A 14,797-nucleotide genomic window follows, 5' to 3' on the forward strand; every position below is an offset into this window, starting at 1 on the left:
GAAAAGAAGTGAGGGAAGGGGTGAGGAGAGTGCAGGCTTCCCCCAGGAGGCAACAAAAGTCCCAAAGGTTTTAAGTTAAAATTGCCTTGGGCTCTTGCTCCCTGCAGTAAATTTGTCAACTGCAGAGTCATCAAATGATCATTTTTAACAGATCAAACTCTCTAGTGGCTTCTCAGTTGAATCAAAGCCCTTCCCACAGCCCAGCTTAGCCTCTGATCAGCTGAAAGAAGATAGTCTGACCAACACGAGCCTGTGTAAGAGAAAGCCTGGGTGTCCTCTCAAATGTGTCCAATAAGCCTCTGCCCTTGTTATTAATAATATTAGATGTGTTCTAATATTGTAAGGTCAATGAGCAATGGCAGTATAATTTATTTTTTAATATTTTTTATTTGTGTGTGTGTGTGTGTGTGTGTGTGTGTGAGAGAGAGAGAGAGAGAGAGAGAGAGAGAGAGAGAGAGAGAGAGAGAGAGAGCATTCCCACTTTACAAATCGTGTGGAGATCAGAGTACAAGTTATAGGAATTGGTTCTCTCCTTCTACTATGTGGGTCCCAGAGACTGTATTTGGGATCTCAGCCTGACAGCAAGAACTTTTATCCTGTGAGCCAACTCACCAGTGCCAGAATAATCTATTCTTGAAGCAGAGAGTTGAGACTACATATCTTTGCATGTTGCTTTTTGTGCTTCAATCCCAGCAACCAAAGTGGAAGAGGAAGAGGAAAAGAGGAAGAGGCAGAGGCAGAGGCAGAGGCAGAGGCAGAGGCAGAGGCAGAGGCAGAGGCAGAGGCAGAGGCAGAGAGGCTCTTGCCCTGAGGTGTAAATGGTGACATGAGCATGTGAAATTAGGAATGAGACCACTCAGTCCTTGACGAACTGCCCTCCATTTTTCCCTTTCTGATGGTCTGCATGAGGAGGCAGGTAGCCACTGTTTTACACTGGAGAGAATCATTCTATGATTTTATCCACAAGTAAAATAACACATGCATTGCTGTGTCATCAAGAGTATTTAAACATGTGCTATTTTAATTATAAACTAGTTAATTTAAAATATATGATTGATAATATTTTGTCGTGTTTAAGATAAAAGGTAATGTGAGTTGAAGTGGGGCTTTAGAAAGAAAATGGCATTGAGAATAGACAGCAAAATAGAAGTTTATATGGGAGTGTGTAGAATTAAGTAACCACAGGGCCATGTCTAAAGCACTTACCATCATATTCCTGTCACTTAATATTTTCTTTGATGCCTAGTTACATAAAAACCTACTGGATTAACAAAGGGAAGCACACCCGTTTATGATCCAGGACATATGCTTGTGTCCTGCTTCAAAAGAGAGCCAATTTTGTAAGACCAAAGTACACATTGAAACGGTAATTTCTTCATTTAATTGAATTGTTCCCTTGAGCATTTCTTGGGCATCTGTTATGTGCCCAGATTTTGTTTCAAGCAATAGAAACATAAATGAAATATGAATGATTCCAGAAATAAATATGTGAACACATATTTGCAGTGTAGGGTGAGAGTGGGACCGCAGAGGATTGTAGATGATACCACACAGAAAGGTTGCACAGAAAGGAACGCTGTGATATGTGAGACATTGGACAGGCCTCCTGAGGTCCCCCCAGCTCTGTGTGGATCCTTCCTTAGTATGTAATGATGACAGAATGACTTGCCTGTACTCTGTGCAGCTAGACCTGAAAGCTGGAATCCCCTCTTGTGTACAAAGCCACTCACCATGCATTCCATTACTGTCCCTTCACTGATCCTTTCATCACACTCAAGATTCTTAAAAACAACAACTCCAAAGTAGCTGTTAACAATTACAAATTCATATTTCTAAATACTCTTCCAGGTCTTCATCAAGCAAAAATAAGGATTTCCATGATTTTACTTTAGACATCTTAGGTATCAGACACTGAAAAGCTCTGTTAGCCGCAGAGTCGGGTTCCTCTTTTCACTGAAAACACCCACTTCTTTTTTTTAATTAGGTATTTTCCTCATTTACATTTCCAATGCTACCCCAAAAGTCCCCCATACCCTCCCCCCCACTCCCCTACCCACCCACTCCCACTTTTTGGCCCTGGTGTTCCCCTGTACTGGGGCATATAAAGTTTGCAAGTCCAATGGGCCTCTCTTTCCAGTGATGGCCGACTAGGCCATCTTTTGATACATATGCAGCTAGAGTCAAGAGCTCCGGGGTACTGGTTAGTTCATTATGTTGTTCCATCTATAGGGTTGCAGATCCCTTTAGCTCCTTGGGTACTTTCTCTAGCTCCTCCATTGGGGACCCTGTGATCCATCCAATAGCTGACAGTGAGCATCCACTTATGTGTTTGCTAGGCCCCGGCGTAGTCTCACTAGAGATAGCTATATCAGCAAAATCTTGCTAGTGAAAACACCCACTTCTGACAGATGTGCTCTCCTCAGTAGTTGCTCTTGCATCCCTTTCTGTGCCCTTCCCCTGCACATATGTCACAGATGTGCAGCTAGGTCTTCATTTGGGTCCTCCAACACCTGGAGGGATGCTGTCCCTAAAGCTATTGCCTGTCTGTGGAATATGCTCCTCTAACTGGACTATCTTGTCTGGCATCAGTGGGAGAGGATGCACCTGGTCCTGCAGAGACTTGATGTACCAGGGTTGGATGAAACTGGAGTGTTGGGGGTTGGGAGACCACCCATTCAGAGGAGAAGGGGCGGGGAGATGGGGTAGAGGACAGTGTGAAGGGAAACAGTGACTGGGATATAAAGCTAACAAAAAAAGTTGCAGCTCCAACACTGGGGTTCACTGTGTACCCCTCCCACCATGGGGCCAGTATCTCCCTCATCCCCTATAATGTCATACAAGTATCAGAACATAATTCTTTCTCTTGTTATGTGGTGACTCGTCCTTTATGAAGCTTCCGTTCAAACTGTTCTGCTGGTGATTTAAATTCAGAGCCACAGAGACTGCTCCTGGATTTGAGTTGTAGACTTAGGCGTGAAATGTATGTCTCTATCACAGGATTCAATTTCAACAAGAACATAGGACTTGAAACTTAGGTTTCATTAGCAGGTGGTAGTTAGAAGCAACGTGGCAGGCATGTTGTTCATGCTATTATAGTGTGATGAACAAGATCAGTCCCAAGTCAGTATGAATACTGGCGATGCTCAGTTTCAGGAACAGCATGATCCAGGCAGCCCTCAGCAACAACCTTACCTACCCAGAGCTGCAGCTGACCTGCTTGGCAGGCAATGGCCATGCCTTAAACCTGGTGACTTTCCAGGGCTTTTGTGTGTTAAGCTGTGCTTTCTAATGTATCCATGCAGCCTATACATTCCTAGTGCATGCTTTCTCCTGTACTAAGTACTTGTCAAGATGTGAACTCTTTCCATTACAAGTCCTGTTGTTACCTGCCTAGAACTTTGTTTCAACCCAGCCCCTTCAGCCCAGCAAAGCTGATCTACATCTGAAACTCCAGCATTTTGCCTGAAGTCTCTTTCCTAACACTTCGCTCATGTTACTTACTGAGTAGTTCCCTGTAATAAAGCATAAGAGCAACTCTCTCCAGTCCTGGAAACTTCATATGATAACTTTTCTATCGGTAGAATTTGCATGTTCAAACTCTAATGTTGTATGGTATTTTGATGCAGTTGTTTAAATGTCTTCACACGCATATAAAACAAAGTCCTTGAAAAGGAAAATTTACTTTTGTTTGTTTGTTTTTCCAGCATTTGATGTAGTATTTGGCTGTTCCATGAAAGCTTCGCAAATGTCTGCATAAGTGAATATTGCCTGTGAACGCAAATAATTATTGTACACTTAGGAGGAGTAAGAGCATCATTGGACCTTATTGGGTCCAGAAGCTCATTTCCAGTTTACACCACAGCTCTGGGAGGTGGATTTTATTATGGCTCTTTTGCCCTTAAAAAAACTGACCTCAAAGGTTAATCTAGTAGGCCGGATGAGGCTAACCATTTCTGCCCCCAGCACCACCCCAGTTGGATATTGTCAAGAATACCAGAAGGTGAGAACTATATTTGACTGACTCTCTTCCATTCCTTTCCAGCTCCAAGTACAGCCCAGTATGGAATTACTGGGAGTGCCTGCGACCTCTTCTCCTGCTGGAGCCTTGCGTTGACACTATCTTCTGTCATCAGTATATTCTACCTGAAGAATGCTATCCTTCAATGAATCTAAAGACCCATGAAAGGCTTTTAAGGAGTCTCTGGGAGTGCTGATGGCTGGATCCAATCTGGTGCAGTTAGCTTGAAGCAGCGTGGGATACAATCGGCCGTCTGTACGCGGGTGACGCCTTTTGTCTGTGGAATCGCTGGTTGTGTAAATACTTTCATTCTCCTCTCCTTTTGATTAGACACACGACCTTGTGAAGCACTGCACATTGTCCCTTTTTTAAGATGTGAAAGGTCTGAACTTACTTTTAGAGGATATTAATTGTGATTTCATGTTTGTAATCTACAACTTTTCAAAAGCATTCAGTCGTGGTCTGCTAGGCTTCCGGCTGTAGTTTACATAACAAATATTGCAGTGAACCCATAATTCTTTAAGGCTGCAATACAAGGGTTCCATGCCCTGTTTCAATAAGAGTCAACCCACATTTACAAAGATGCATTTTTTTCTTTTTTGATAAAAATTCAAATAATATTGCCTTCAGATCATTTCTTCAAGATGTAACACATACCTAGACGTCCCTGCTCGCATGACATCCAGGTTTTGGAAATGAGCCTTGTAATATAACTCGCTATGCTTCTCCTTCTAATCTCAGCATGGGTGTGCCTTCATAAAATAATCTCTTGGTCTCTGACAAATACATAATGTTTTCCTAAACCTTGCAATCTGGAAGCAAAAAAGTAAATTACACCAATAAGCTAAACTCCACCCCACTTTGGGGGGCGCCAAGAAGCTATTAGGCTGTGTCTAGTCATTACCCATTGAGCCTGAGAACTTTGCCCACAGCATCTCAGTTTTCTTGATAAAACAATTTAATAACATGATTGAAGTTCAGGTTTAATATTAGTGCCACTGTGGGAAAACATAGCCCATCACAGGACAGCACAGCCTGTTCAAGAGACCCCTGGTAAAGCAGCAGTCTCCTGCACTATTCAAGTTGATACCCTAACATAGCTTCTTTGCATAGACCACAGCCCTGCCACCCAAGAGACATGAGGTGGCGAGTGCTCAGATTAGGCTTTGACATCAGTAAGTTACTGTGACAGAAACCCTGCAGATTTCCATCTGATTCTCCGTCTTTGGTTGATAGGAATGCATCTTATGTTCCTTACAATTCCAAAATGTGTTTTAACAAATATTGGGCATCCATGCATAACAGATCAGCCCTGAAGTAACTAATTCTTCACCAAAATCTTGTTAGTCATTACCACTCAAATTGATGCCAAAACTGAAGACTCACCATGTTTCACTGCATCTTACAGGACATATGTGAGATGCAACCAAATGGACACACCAGAAGGAGGGCATCATGGGATATGTTAATCACTCAATGATTGTGAATATTACATTTTTTCTATTCAAGAAGCAAAACTACATTTTTGAAGGAAAATGCTGTTAGTCTAACTACTATATTACAGGAATAGGCTCATGGTCTTGCTTTTGACCAAAGAAAAGACCAGAGCCTTGAAAGCCATTTTTCAGGTCTGATGAAGTTGCCAATTTCAGCACGCCTAGGTTTCTACAGTGACCTTCTGCACACCCTAAATAAAGACCTACTCTCAAAACTACACCCAAGGACTTTTACAGTGATTATTTTAGGTAGTTCATGTTTTGCCCTGGAAGGATGGCTTTAAATTTTTGATTCTTTTCTAAACAAATTTTAGACCCAAAAGACACCATAAATCTATTTTAATTAGGAAAATGAATCATAAGTGAGGAGACATAAATACATAGTCTTCCTATGAAATGGCAATAATGTGGCATAATGCTATGAAATTTACTAGCTGTAATAAATTTATGTCATTTTGATTGATATATTAAAAATGAATTTTGAAAATTATGGCATCTAAATTTCTAGGTGATTTGATACTAAAAATGTTCTTTGTGGAATTAGTGAGCAAACAACAGAATTATTTTTCTTTGTATTGCAGCTTTAAAGTAGCACACTCCACAATAACCTACTTTTAGAGATAGCGGTGCTACCATGGAGTGTTGGCCACCTGAACCGCTGTTTGGGGAGAGAAGCAGTTGGAGAATGCGTATTCTACAGTGACCGTTTCCCTAGAGTTAAAAATGCCTCCTCTGTGTAAGGTGTGTAGGGTACATGTGAGGTAAACTGAGGTATAAAATACAGATGAACCAAATAATTAGTTCTAAGTGTTGTCATGATTCCGAATTCGTGGAGTCCGGTGTTTTTCCATAGAGTGTGACAAAGGACAGTCATAGCTCAGTAGCTACATGTATTTGCCTTTATGTTAGAAGAGACTTTCTTGAGTGACATTTTAATAGAGGAGGCATCCGCTATGTTTTTCTGTATTACAGCAGCATAGTCCTTAGGCGCCTGGACAGAGTGAAACCATGAGTATTTATGAGTTCAGTATTGTTCAAATAAGGCTACAGTATTTGCTTTTTTGTGTGAATGTATTGCATATAATGTTCAAGTAGGTGATTTTACATTGACGGGCATCTGAAATGTCTGATTACTCCATTTTATCAGTCCTGACTGTACAAGATTGTTGCAATTTCAGAATAGCAGTCTTATGAAGTTAATTTATCTTTTGATTTACAACAATTTCTTTAGCTATTCATTTCAGCGTTATGTTTTCCACAATATCCATTTGTGGGATTCCTTTTGTTGCCCCTAAATTTTTAAAGAAAGAAGGAAAAAATGATGATAGAGAAAGGAGAATGTGAAAATGGAGAAAAGGAAAAAAGAGTATGGGGGATAAACAGAAATGACTGAAGGAAGCGAAGAGGTTGGGAGGGAGAGTGGGGGAGAGCTGGAATCTTCTGCTGATGAGCCTATTGGACTGCATTCTTGGTTTAACTGCAAATGGCCGAATTTTTTCCCAATGATCTTATTCTACACCTAAGTCCTGCTATACCCTGTGGTCCTGCTGGGCAGAATTTATTGAATGATTCCACTGCCCAGGCCACAGTACTGAGTGCTTTTTGCAGACACTGAGATTGAGAGAGAGCATTTCAAACATAAAGTCACTTTGGGGTTCACAGCTTCACTGAAAAATTATCTTCTCATAACATTTATGATATGTCTAGAAAGTAGACTGGAAAGCTAAGAATCACCCGGATAATTCAGGACAAAACTGCACACATATAGAGAAGTACCCCCAATCTGTGAAGTATGAACACTCTGAGCAACTGAACTATCAAAGTCAACCAATGGTATTGATCAAATTACTGAATAATTGTTAATTTACCCATTGTGCTTAGCTTTGTAACACAGCTGAAAGTTACCTATTTAATCTTTTCAATAAAAATTGTTTTTTTTGAAATCCAGAAATGATTTTAAAAAGAGGTCAGGTTTCTAACTATTTATTGAAGTGTGTGGGTGTACAGTATTTCAATAGATATGAATATGGATAAGTGGTATTGCCTTAAGATCCTCTGAAATGTACTTACTTTAAAGACTGGAAAACACCCTTCCTGTCTTTAGTAAAACATCCATATTTCATAATCTGATGTAAAATATGTTGTACTGTTTCCAATAGGTGAATATAAAGTCAGTTTATCAATTAAAGTATGTATTTGACTCATTTTAAACTCTTTTAGTCTGACAAAGACATGGTATCTTAGGCCTGCTCTCCCATCGTCTCCTGTCTCTCCTGTACTGCATGGTGACACACTGTAAGAACTTGAATTCCATGACTTCCAAGGGCTCCAAGCTGTATCTGATACGGTTCCCTAAAGGTCTGACAATATGCACAACATTTGTCCAAAACTAACTTTTTGAAGATACATATTCTTTCAAGTGTTTACTTGAAGTGAGATATGTTCTGGTAGAGCATGGGGGCGGAGTGGGGGGGGGGGGTAAAAATCCAATGGTCCTGACAATCCAACTGTCTGTACAAATCTGTGGCTTCTTAAAAGATATGGGCATAAAGCAACAGAAAATATGCACACCCCTCAGGGCACCTAAATACTATTTCTTTTCCATTTCTTGCTTTCTAAACAAAGCCTGCCCTGCAAATACTAAATGAGTCCATTCTACAAGAGTGATTGACTTAATCCCTCTTATCTAAATCTGCCTATCTGTGATCACAACAAAATTAATCAGAATGTTGAAGCTGGAGAGACAAGAAGGTTGGGGCTGGAGAGACAAGAAGGTTGGGGCTGGAGAGATGGAAAGGTTGAGGCTGGAGAGATGAGAATATTGGGGCTGGAGAGAAAGACAGCCTGGCATTCTCTTGCTGCTGCTCTTACAGAGGATCTATGCTTGATTTCCAACACACAAATAGATGTCTCACAACTGACTGTAACTTCAGCTTCAAGAGATCTGATGTATTCTTCTGTCCTCTACAGACACTGTATTCATGTGCAGATACACATACATACATACACACACTCATTCAAACACACAGACACAAACATATACACTCATACATACACATACTGAAACACACAGATACATACATTCACACACACAGAGACATATCCACAGACACATCAAAAATACTTACTAAAATTAAAAATAAATTTTAACTATGTGAAAGGTCAAACAAAACATCAACTTGGATTAATAGGTTGCTTATAAATACGGGTGTAACTGCAGTTTTGGGAAAGCATACACCAAACTTTTCTCACAAAAAGTGAAACACACGAAAATGTTAGATCCTCCTCTAATCATCTTCTTGCCCTTTGGATGTTTGTCCTGAATTCAATTACATAATGGAAATAGAATCAGCATACGAAGCCTGGGATCAAAACATGAAGAATACAACAGGTCAGAATACTACACTCCGATATTACCTGCATATATATGAAGAAATAAAAAGTCATGTCAGCTGTTGAGAAGAAATGTGAAGATCCAAGAAAAATACATTTAAGATGTCCAAATACCAGACTGGATGTCCTTCATCTGGGCTCCATGCTCACAGACACTTTCACAGATGACTCCAAATGTAGAGAAAGGATTTAGGAATCCACATACCAAACTGGTGAGCAAACCAAAGGTATCCATTATGCTACCTTCTAGAAGCACTACCTGATGCAAGAAAAAGAGATCCCCCTACTTCAGAACTGTCCCACTGGCCTAACCTTACCTTACGTTCTCTCTTGTCAGAACTGAGACCTTAACTTCATAGTAAGAGCCCTGGTCTAATCAGGGAAGTTTATTTTAACATTCTGCATGGTTGGGAACCAGTTTTGATAAGCCCTAATCACAACACTCTGCTCTCTCTTCACTTGGTTGGGTACTTGAGGGAGGTACGATCATTCTGATCACCCAGTATCATCAGCCCCCAATCCAAATCCCCACCCTGCATTTATGTTTACACCTTACCTAGTTCCATACTCCATATAACTCAAAGCCTCAACTAGTATGTATCCTGGAACTCTAGATTCTTCCTTCCTTCCTGAGACATCTCCTAACTCACATAGCAGACTGTAATTCTCATCCCTAAGGTAGACTAGAAGTACCAGGTAACCAGTGGCTAAAAAAAAGAGGTAACTGGGCTTCCTGCTCACATAAAATTAGTTTTTATTAAATTATTTTTAATTTACATTCCAAATGTTGCCCCCCCCCTTCCTGGTCTCCATTCCCAGAGTTCTCCACCCCGTCCTCCATCTCCTTTGCTTCTCAGAGTGTGCTCCCCCAGCCACCTTAACTCATATATACATTCCCTTACCCCCTCCCAGCATCCCCTTCCCTGGGGCATCAAGCCTCTATAGGATTAGGCACATCCTCTGCTACATATGTTCAGGGGGCCAAGGACCAACCCATGTATGCTCTTTAGTTTGTGGCTTAGCCTCTGGGAGCTCTGAGGGGTCCAGTTAGTTGATACTGTTGTTCTTCCTATGGGGTTGCAATCTTGTTCAGTTCCTTTAGTCCTTCTCCTAACTCTTTCATAGGGGTCCCCAACCTTAGTCCAGTGGTTGGCTGTAAGTATCTGTATCTGTTTCAGTCAGCTGCTAGTAGAGCCCCTCTGAGGACAGCCATGCTAGGCTCCTGTCTGCCAGCACAGCATGGCATCAGTAATAGTGTCAGAGTTTGGTGTCTCCGCCTGGGATGGATCCCAAGTTGTTACCTGAAATTTTTGCTGAGCTTTTAAGTTATCCAAATCATATTGAAATGGACTACAATGCTTCATTTCTTACACGGACACTCACCAGACATCAATGCCTTGGTTTTTACAGTGCTGTAAAATAATCTAAGGTAGAAAACACTACTATAGTTTCATGTTGTAAGTAATAGCCTATCTACTAAATGGAACATTGGAGCCAACTCTCCAGTCTCCCAATAGACTCAGAGCAGGAAAATAGATGTCTCAAACACCTAGACATATATTCCCATTTGTACACCAGTATATAGATTTATTTGTGTATGTCTATTGAGTAGAAGTTACCCTTTCATTTTCCAATGCTCCCATGAAGTATGTGGCTTAAATACATCCTATATGCAATGTGGGGAATATATTTATGTTTTATCCTCAAATGTGATGCAAATCCTACAGATGTCACTTTGATTCAGAAGACATGGAAAACAGGACTTTGTGTATGTATGGAATGAGTATATTAATTCCCTATTAAGGGAGATGGAAAAGTAATATAGCTAGAAAGCATGACCATCCAAGAACACACACTTCCATGATCAGAACACTGAAATTAATAAGCCAATGCTTCTGGGGTAAAGAAAATCCAACTGAATTGTACATGATCTGTAGGGGGTGGCTGCTTCTGTATCTTACAGTGGTTCAGCACCTTTTATAGAGAACTTGGATGAATTCAAATGCCAGGAAAGGTTCAGAGACCCCCAGAACATCCAGGTCTGGTGGTCTGAGTTGAGGATCAATAAATAACACAGGCTTCTTCATTAGGGACCTTGTGCTCCGTCCAATGGATGGCTGTGAGCATCCACTTCTGTATTTGCCAGGCACTGGCAGAGCCTCACAGTAGACAGCTATATCAGGCTCCACTCAGCAGGCTCTTTTTGGCATCTGCCTAGTGACTGGGTTTGGTAGTTGTTTATGGAGTGGATCCCCAAGTGGGGCAGTCTCTGGATGGTCATTCCTTCAGGCTCTGAAGGTCCCCAATGAAGGAGCCAGAGAAATACCCAGGGAGCTGAAGGAGACTGAAGCCCCATAGGAGGAACATCAATATGCACTAACCAGTTGGAACTATACCACCAATCAAAGAAAACACATGTTGGAACTTGTGGCTCTAGCTATATATGTAGCAGAGGATGGCCTAGTTGGCCATCAATGGGAGGAGAGGCCCTTGGTCCTGTGAAGGCTCTATGCCCCAGTATAGGGGAATGCCTGGACCAGGAATGGGAGTGGGTGGGTTGGGGAGCAGAGGGAGGTGGGAGGGGACTTTTGGAGGGAAAACTAGGGAAGGGGATAACATTTGAAATGTAAAAAAAAAAATCTAATAAAAAATAATCAAAAAATAACACAGGCACATTCACTAAAGTAAAATGTGTCCTCATGTGATGTGATGTAAGACATTTTAAAGCAGCTGGGTGTGGTGGTATATGCTTTTCTCCCTTGCTCTCAGGAGGCAGAAGCAAGTAGATCTCTGTGAGTTCCAAGCCAGAGTGGTCTACATAATGAGACCCAGGCTCAAAACAACAGTCAAATTAAATGAATTAACAATATTTGAGCTTTGATAATATAATCTCTCAGTAACTGACAACCCAAAATCTAGGTTATTCACATATCTGATATTCTAGAGTCTCTCTATTCTAACAACTTTAGCCTGTGTATCTCACAAACCATCACTCAATAGTCTGGGGCATATGGAAAAAAGTTTAAAAACTCTGCAAGGACTACATTACTTCATGGGCCTGCTATGTTAAAAAAAAAAGTACATGCATTTGGGGGTGTTTGTTAAAAAACTTAAGAAGAAAACCTTTGGATTGTGCTCTGGGAACATTTACTATTAGTGAAGTAGCTATTTGACAACAACAAGAAACATGAACAGATAAGAAGACTTCTTCACTCACATTCTGGTACAATGATGTAGAAGGTCGAGCCTCTGTTGCAGAAGCTGCCTGGCTGCTTAGACTGGGAGCCCAGGTATTCTCTGTTGGTGAAACCAGAGCCACAGGATGTATGAGGTCCACCAGATCCTTTCTCCCTTCCTTTCAAATAGGTTACCAACAGCATTAGGGAGTTACTTGGTGAAACTGGGAATTTTGGAGCTTCCTTAATTTTGACCTTTTTAACACTCAGGATGTAAACTTCACACTAACCAAGGCTGGTTCAAGCTTCCTGCAGCTCAGAATTGTGTTTAAACAAGCACTGCAAGCCTGGGGGAATTCCTAAGAGTGTGGGGATTTAGCTTAGCAAAGGGTTTTAGAAAATAATCCTGGAAGACTGCATCAGGATAACAATAGAGAACAAAGGCTCCCTGATTGCTCTAAAACCCTTAACAGGGCCATAGAATGAACTGCCTGTGTAGCTTTCTAAGTAGCTTCACTGATGTAGACAATGGTTGCCTGGAAACCCCACATCTCCCTGCAACACAGTTTGACTAGTGACCTGGCAAAAACAAGGTCAATAGCTCATTTTTCACAGAATCCTTATGAAATGGTTGGTGGAGACTTGAAACTGTTTCACACTGTTGTCCTTTACAAAACAAACTCCACATACACCAAGTCCCACTGCAGTCCACGGTCTGGAAGACAAGCTTACAAGCTGGGCATGTGATATTCTGGGTAATTTCAAATGAATAAATACGAGAAATTGCACCCATGTAAACCCACCATTTCTATTTCTTTCTCCTTTGCTCAGATTTTAGCATGAGGAACATCTTGTGACTTAATTAATCAGAAGGCAGCACCTGCTCTCTGTGCTGACATGGAGAAAATAGACTTTTTTTGGAATTAAATTTGTTTCTGGAAATACATAGTTCCTGTTGGTAGACAACAGGCTCATGTTTGGGACATCTTCAGTCAAATCTTCAGAATGTTGACAAGAAGGAAGCCAGTTTTGTGTTTCCATTACATTTTGAGTGAGCACACCCCCCCCTTTTTTTTTTTCCTATTTTCTTCTTTTATTTTCTGGAATTGTATATATCTACATTACAATGAGGCAGTGTGTGTCCTCAGACATTCTTGTTTTCTCACAATTCTGTTCTTGCAACGTGGTAACAAAGCTTCCTAGTTTGCATATGACTAACACAAGGTGTCCAGTAAGGGCTCTTTTGTCTAAATGAACTCATTCCCAGACAAGTAGCATTTCAGAAACACTCTGCCATGTATTAGAAATCCTCTTAAAAGACTGTAGGATACCTATTCTTAGTTGTCAACATGATTACAGCTGGAATTAACCAAGGCTCAAGCAGCTGGGTACACCTAAATGGTATTTTTTAATTGAAAATAGCTTCTTCTCATATAATACATCCTAAGCAATTTCCCCCCCCCTCCAGTTCTTCCAGCTCCTCTACCCCCACCCCATCACTCCCCTGACCCTCTCTCCCTTCACTTTCCTTAATCTGCATCTTTAGAGATGAAATGACTGTCTTAGTCAGGGTTTCTATTCCTGCATAAACATCATGACCAAGAAGCAAGCTGGGGAGGAAATGGTTTATTCAGCTTAAACTTTCCACATTGCTGTTCATCACCAAAGGAAGTCAGAACTGGAACTCAAGCAGGTCAGGAAGCAGGAGCTGATGCAGAGGCCATGGAAGGATGTTACTTACTGGCTTGCTTTGTCCTGGCTTGGTCAGCTTGCTTTCTTATAGAACCCAAAACTACCAGCCCAGGGATGATATCACCCACAATGGGCCCTCCCCTCTTGATCACTAATTGAGAAAATGCCTTACAGCTGGATCTCATGGAGGCATTTCCTCACTTGAAGCTCCTTTCTCTGTAATAACTCCAGCTGTGTCAAGTTGACACACAAAACAAGCCAGTTCAAAAGACAAACTTTTAATCCAGGTCTTTTCATGTGGGAGGAGCAGGAAGAAGGAAGCTCTCTGTCCTTTGTTTGCTTGCCCTCGCTCTCCTCACTGACAATTCCATTTCTTCACTGGCATTAGAGCCTACTTTAGGATCCTGACATAAACTGAAGACCAACCTTAGTCCATCAGCTTCATGGACTGAACAACTACTGGATTCTTAGATTTTCTGTTGTTAGGCAACCATTGTTGAACTAGCTGGACCGCAACATGTAAGCCACTATATTAAATCCCCTTTAGATAGACATTCAGACAGATAAATTCTATCTGTTCAGTTCCTCTAGAGAACTCTGACTGACACAGACTGAAAATGGACTTAACTTCTGTCAGATACCTTGGAATCTTCTCATGGCAATCATTCATTTACTCACTAGACAAGGTCTGATTTAGTGGCCTGACAAAATCCAGCTGGAAAGAGTCTTCTGGAGTTATTGAGATGTGACCATCATCACACTGAGACAAACACAGGAGTTTCTCTAATGCAAATTATGTTGGCTGTCCGGCTGGTATGGAAAGGTATCCTGAGGTACAGGAGCCTAGGAACCACATGGCTATAGAGAGGAAGCCTGCTCAGCAGAGGCCTTGAAGGAGGAGTGCTCCTCGCTTTGCCTCTCCTCTTCTTTAGTGTTGCAGCTCCCAGGGGAGGGTGTCCCCAGCTGAGCTGAGGAGCACAGGAGTGGTAGCAACTATGGGGTGGCAGTGGTGGCCCTCTCCA

At 41.4% G+C, this 14,797-nt stretch overlaps 1 protein-coding gene across 1 annotated transcript in view; it reads left to right on the forward strand.

Annotated features, from left to right (window-relative positions):
- Positions 1-7,721, forward strand: part of Negr1 (neuronal growth regulator 1) — a 754,675-nt gene extending 746,954 nt beyond the window's left edge. The window contains exon 7 of the mRNA NM_001039094.3: positions 4,043-7,721. Coding sequence (NP_001034183.1) covers positions 4,043-4,167 — 125 coding nt within the window. The 3' untranslated portion in view covers positions 4,168-7,721. The remainder of the gene's footprint in view (positions 1-4,042) is intronic.
- Positions 7,722-14,797: the final 7,076 nt, after the last annotated feature.

Source organism: Mus musculus, chromosome 3 (genome assembly GCF_000001635.26).
Source record: "Mus musculus strain C57BL/6J chromosome 3, GRCm38.p6 C57BL/6J".
In the NCBI taxonomy this organism is placed as follows: Eukaryota; Metazoa; Chordata; class Mammalia; order Rodentia; family Muridae; genus Mus; species Mus musculus.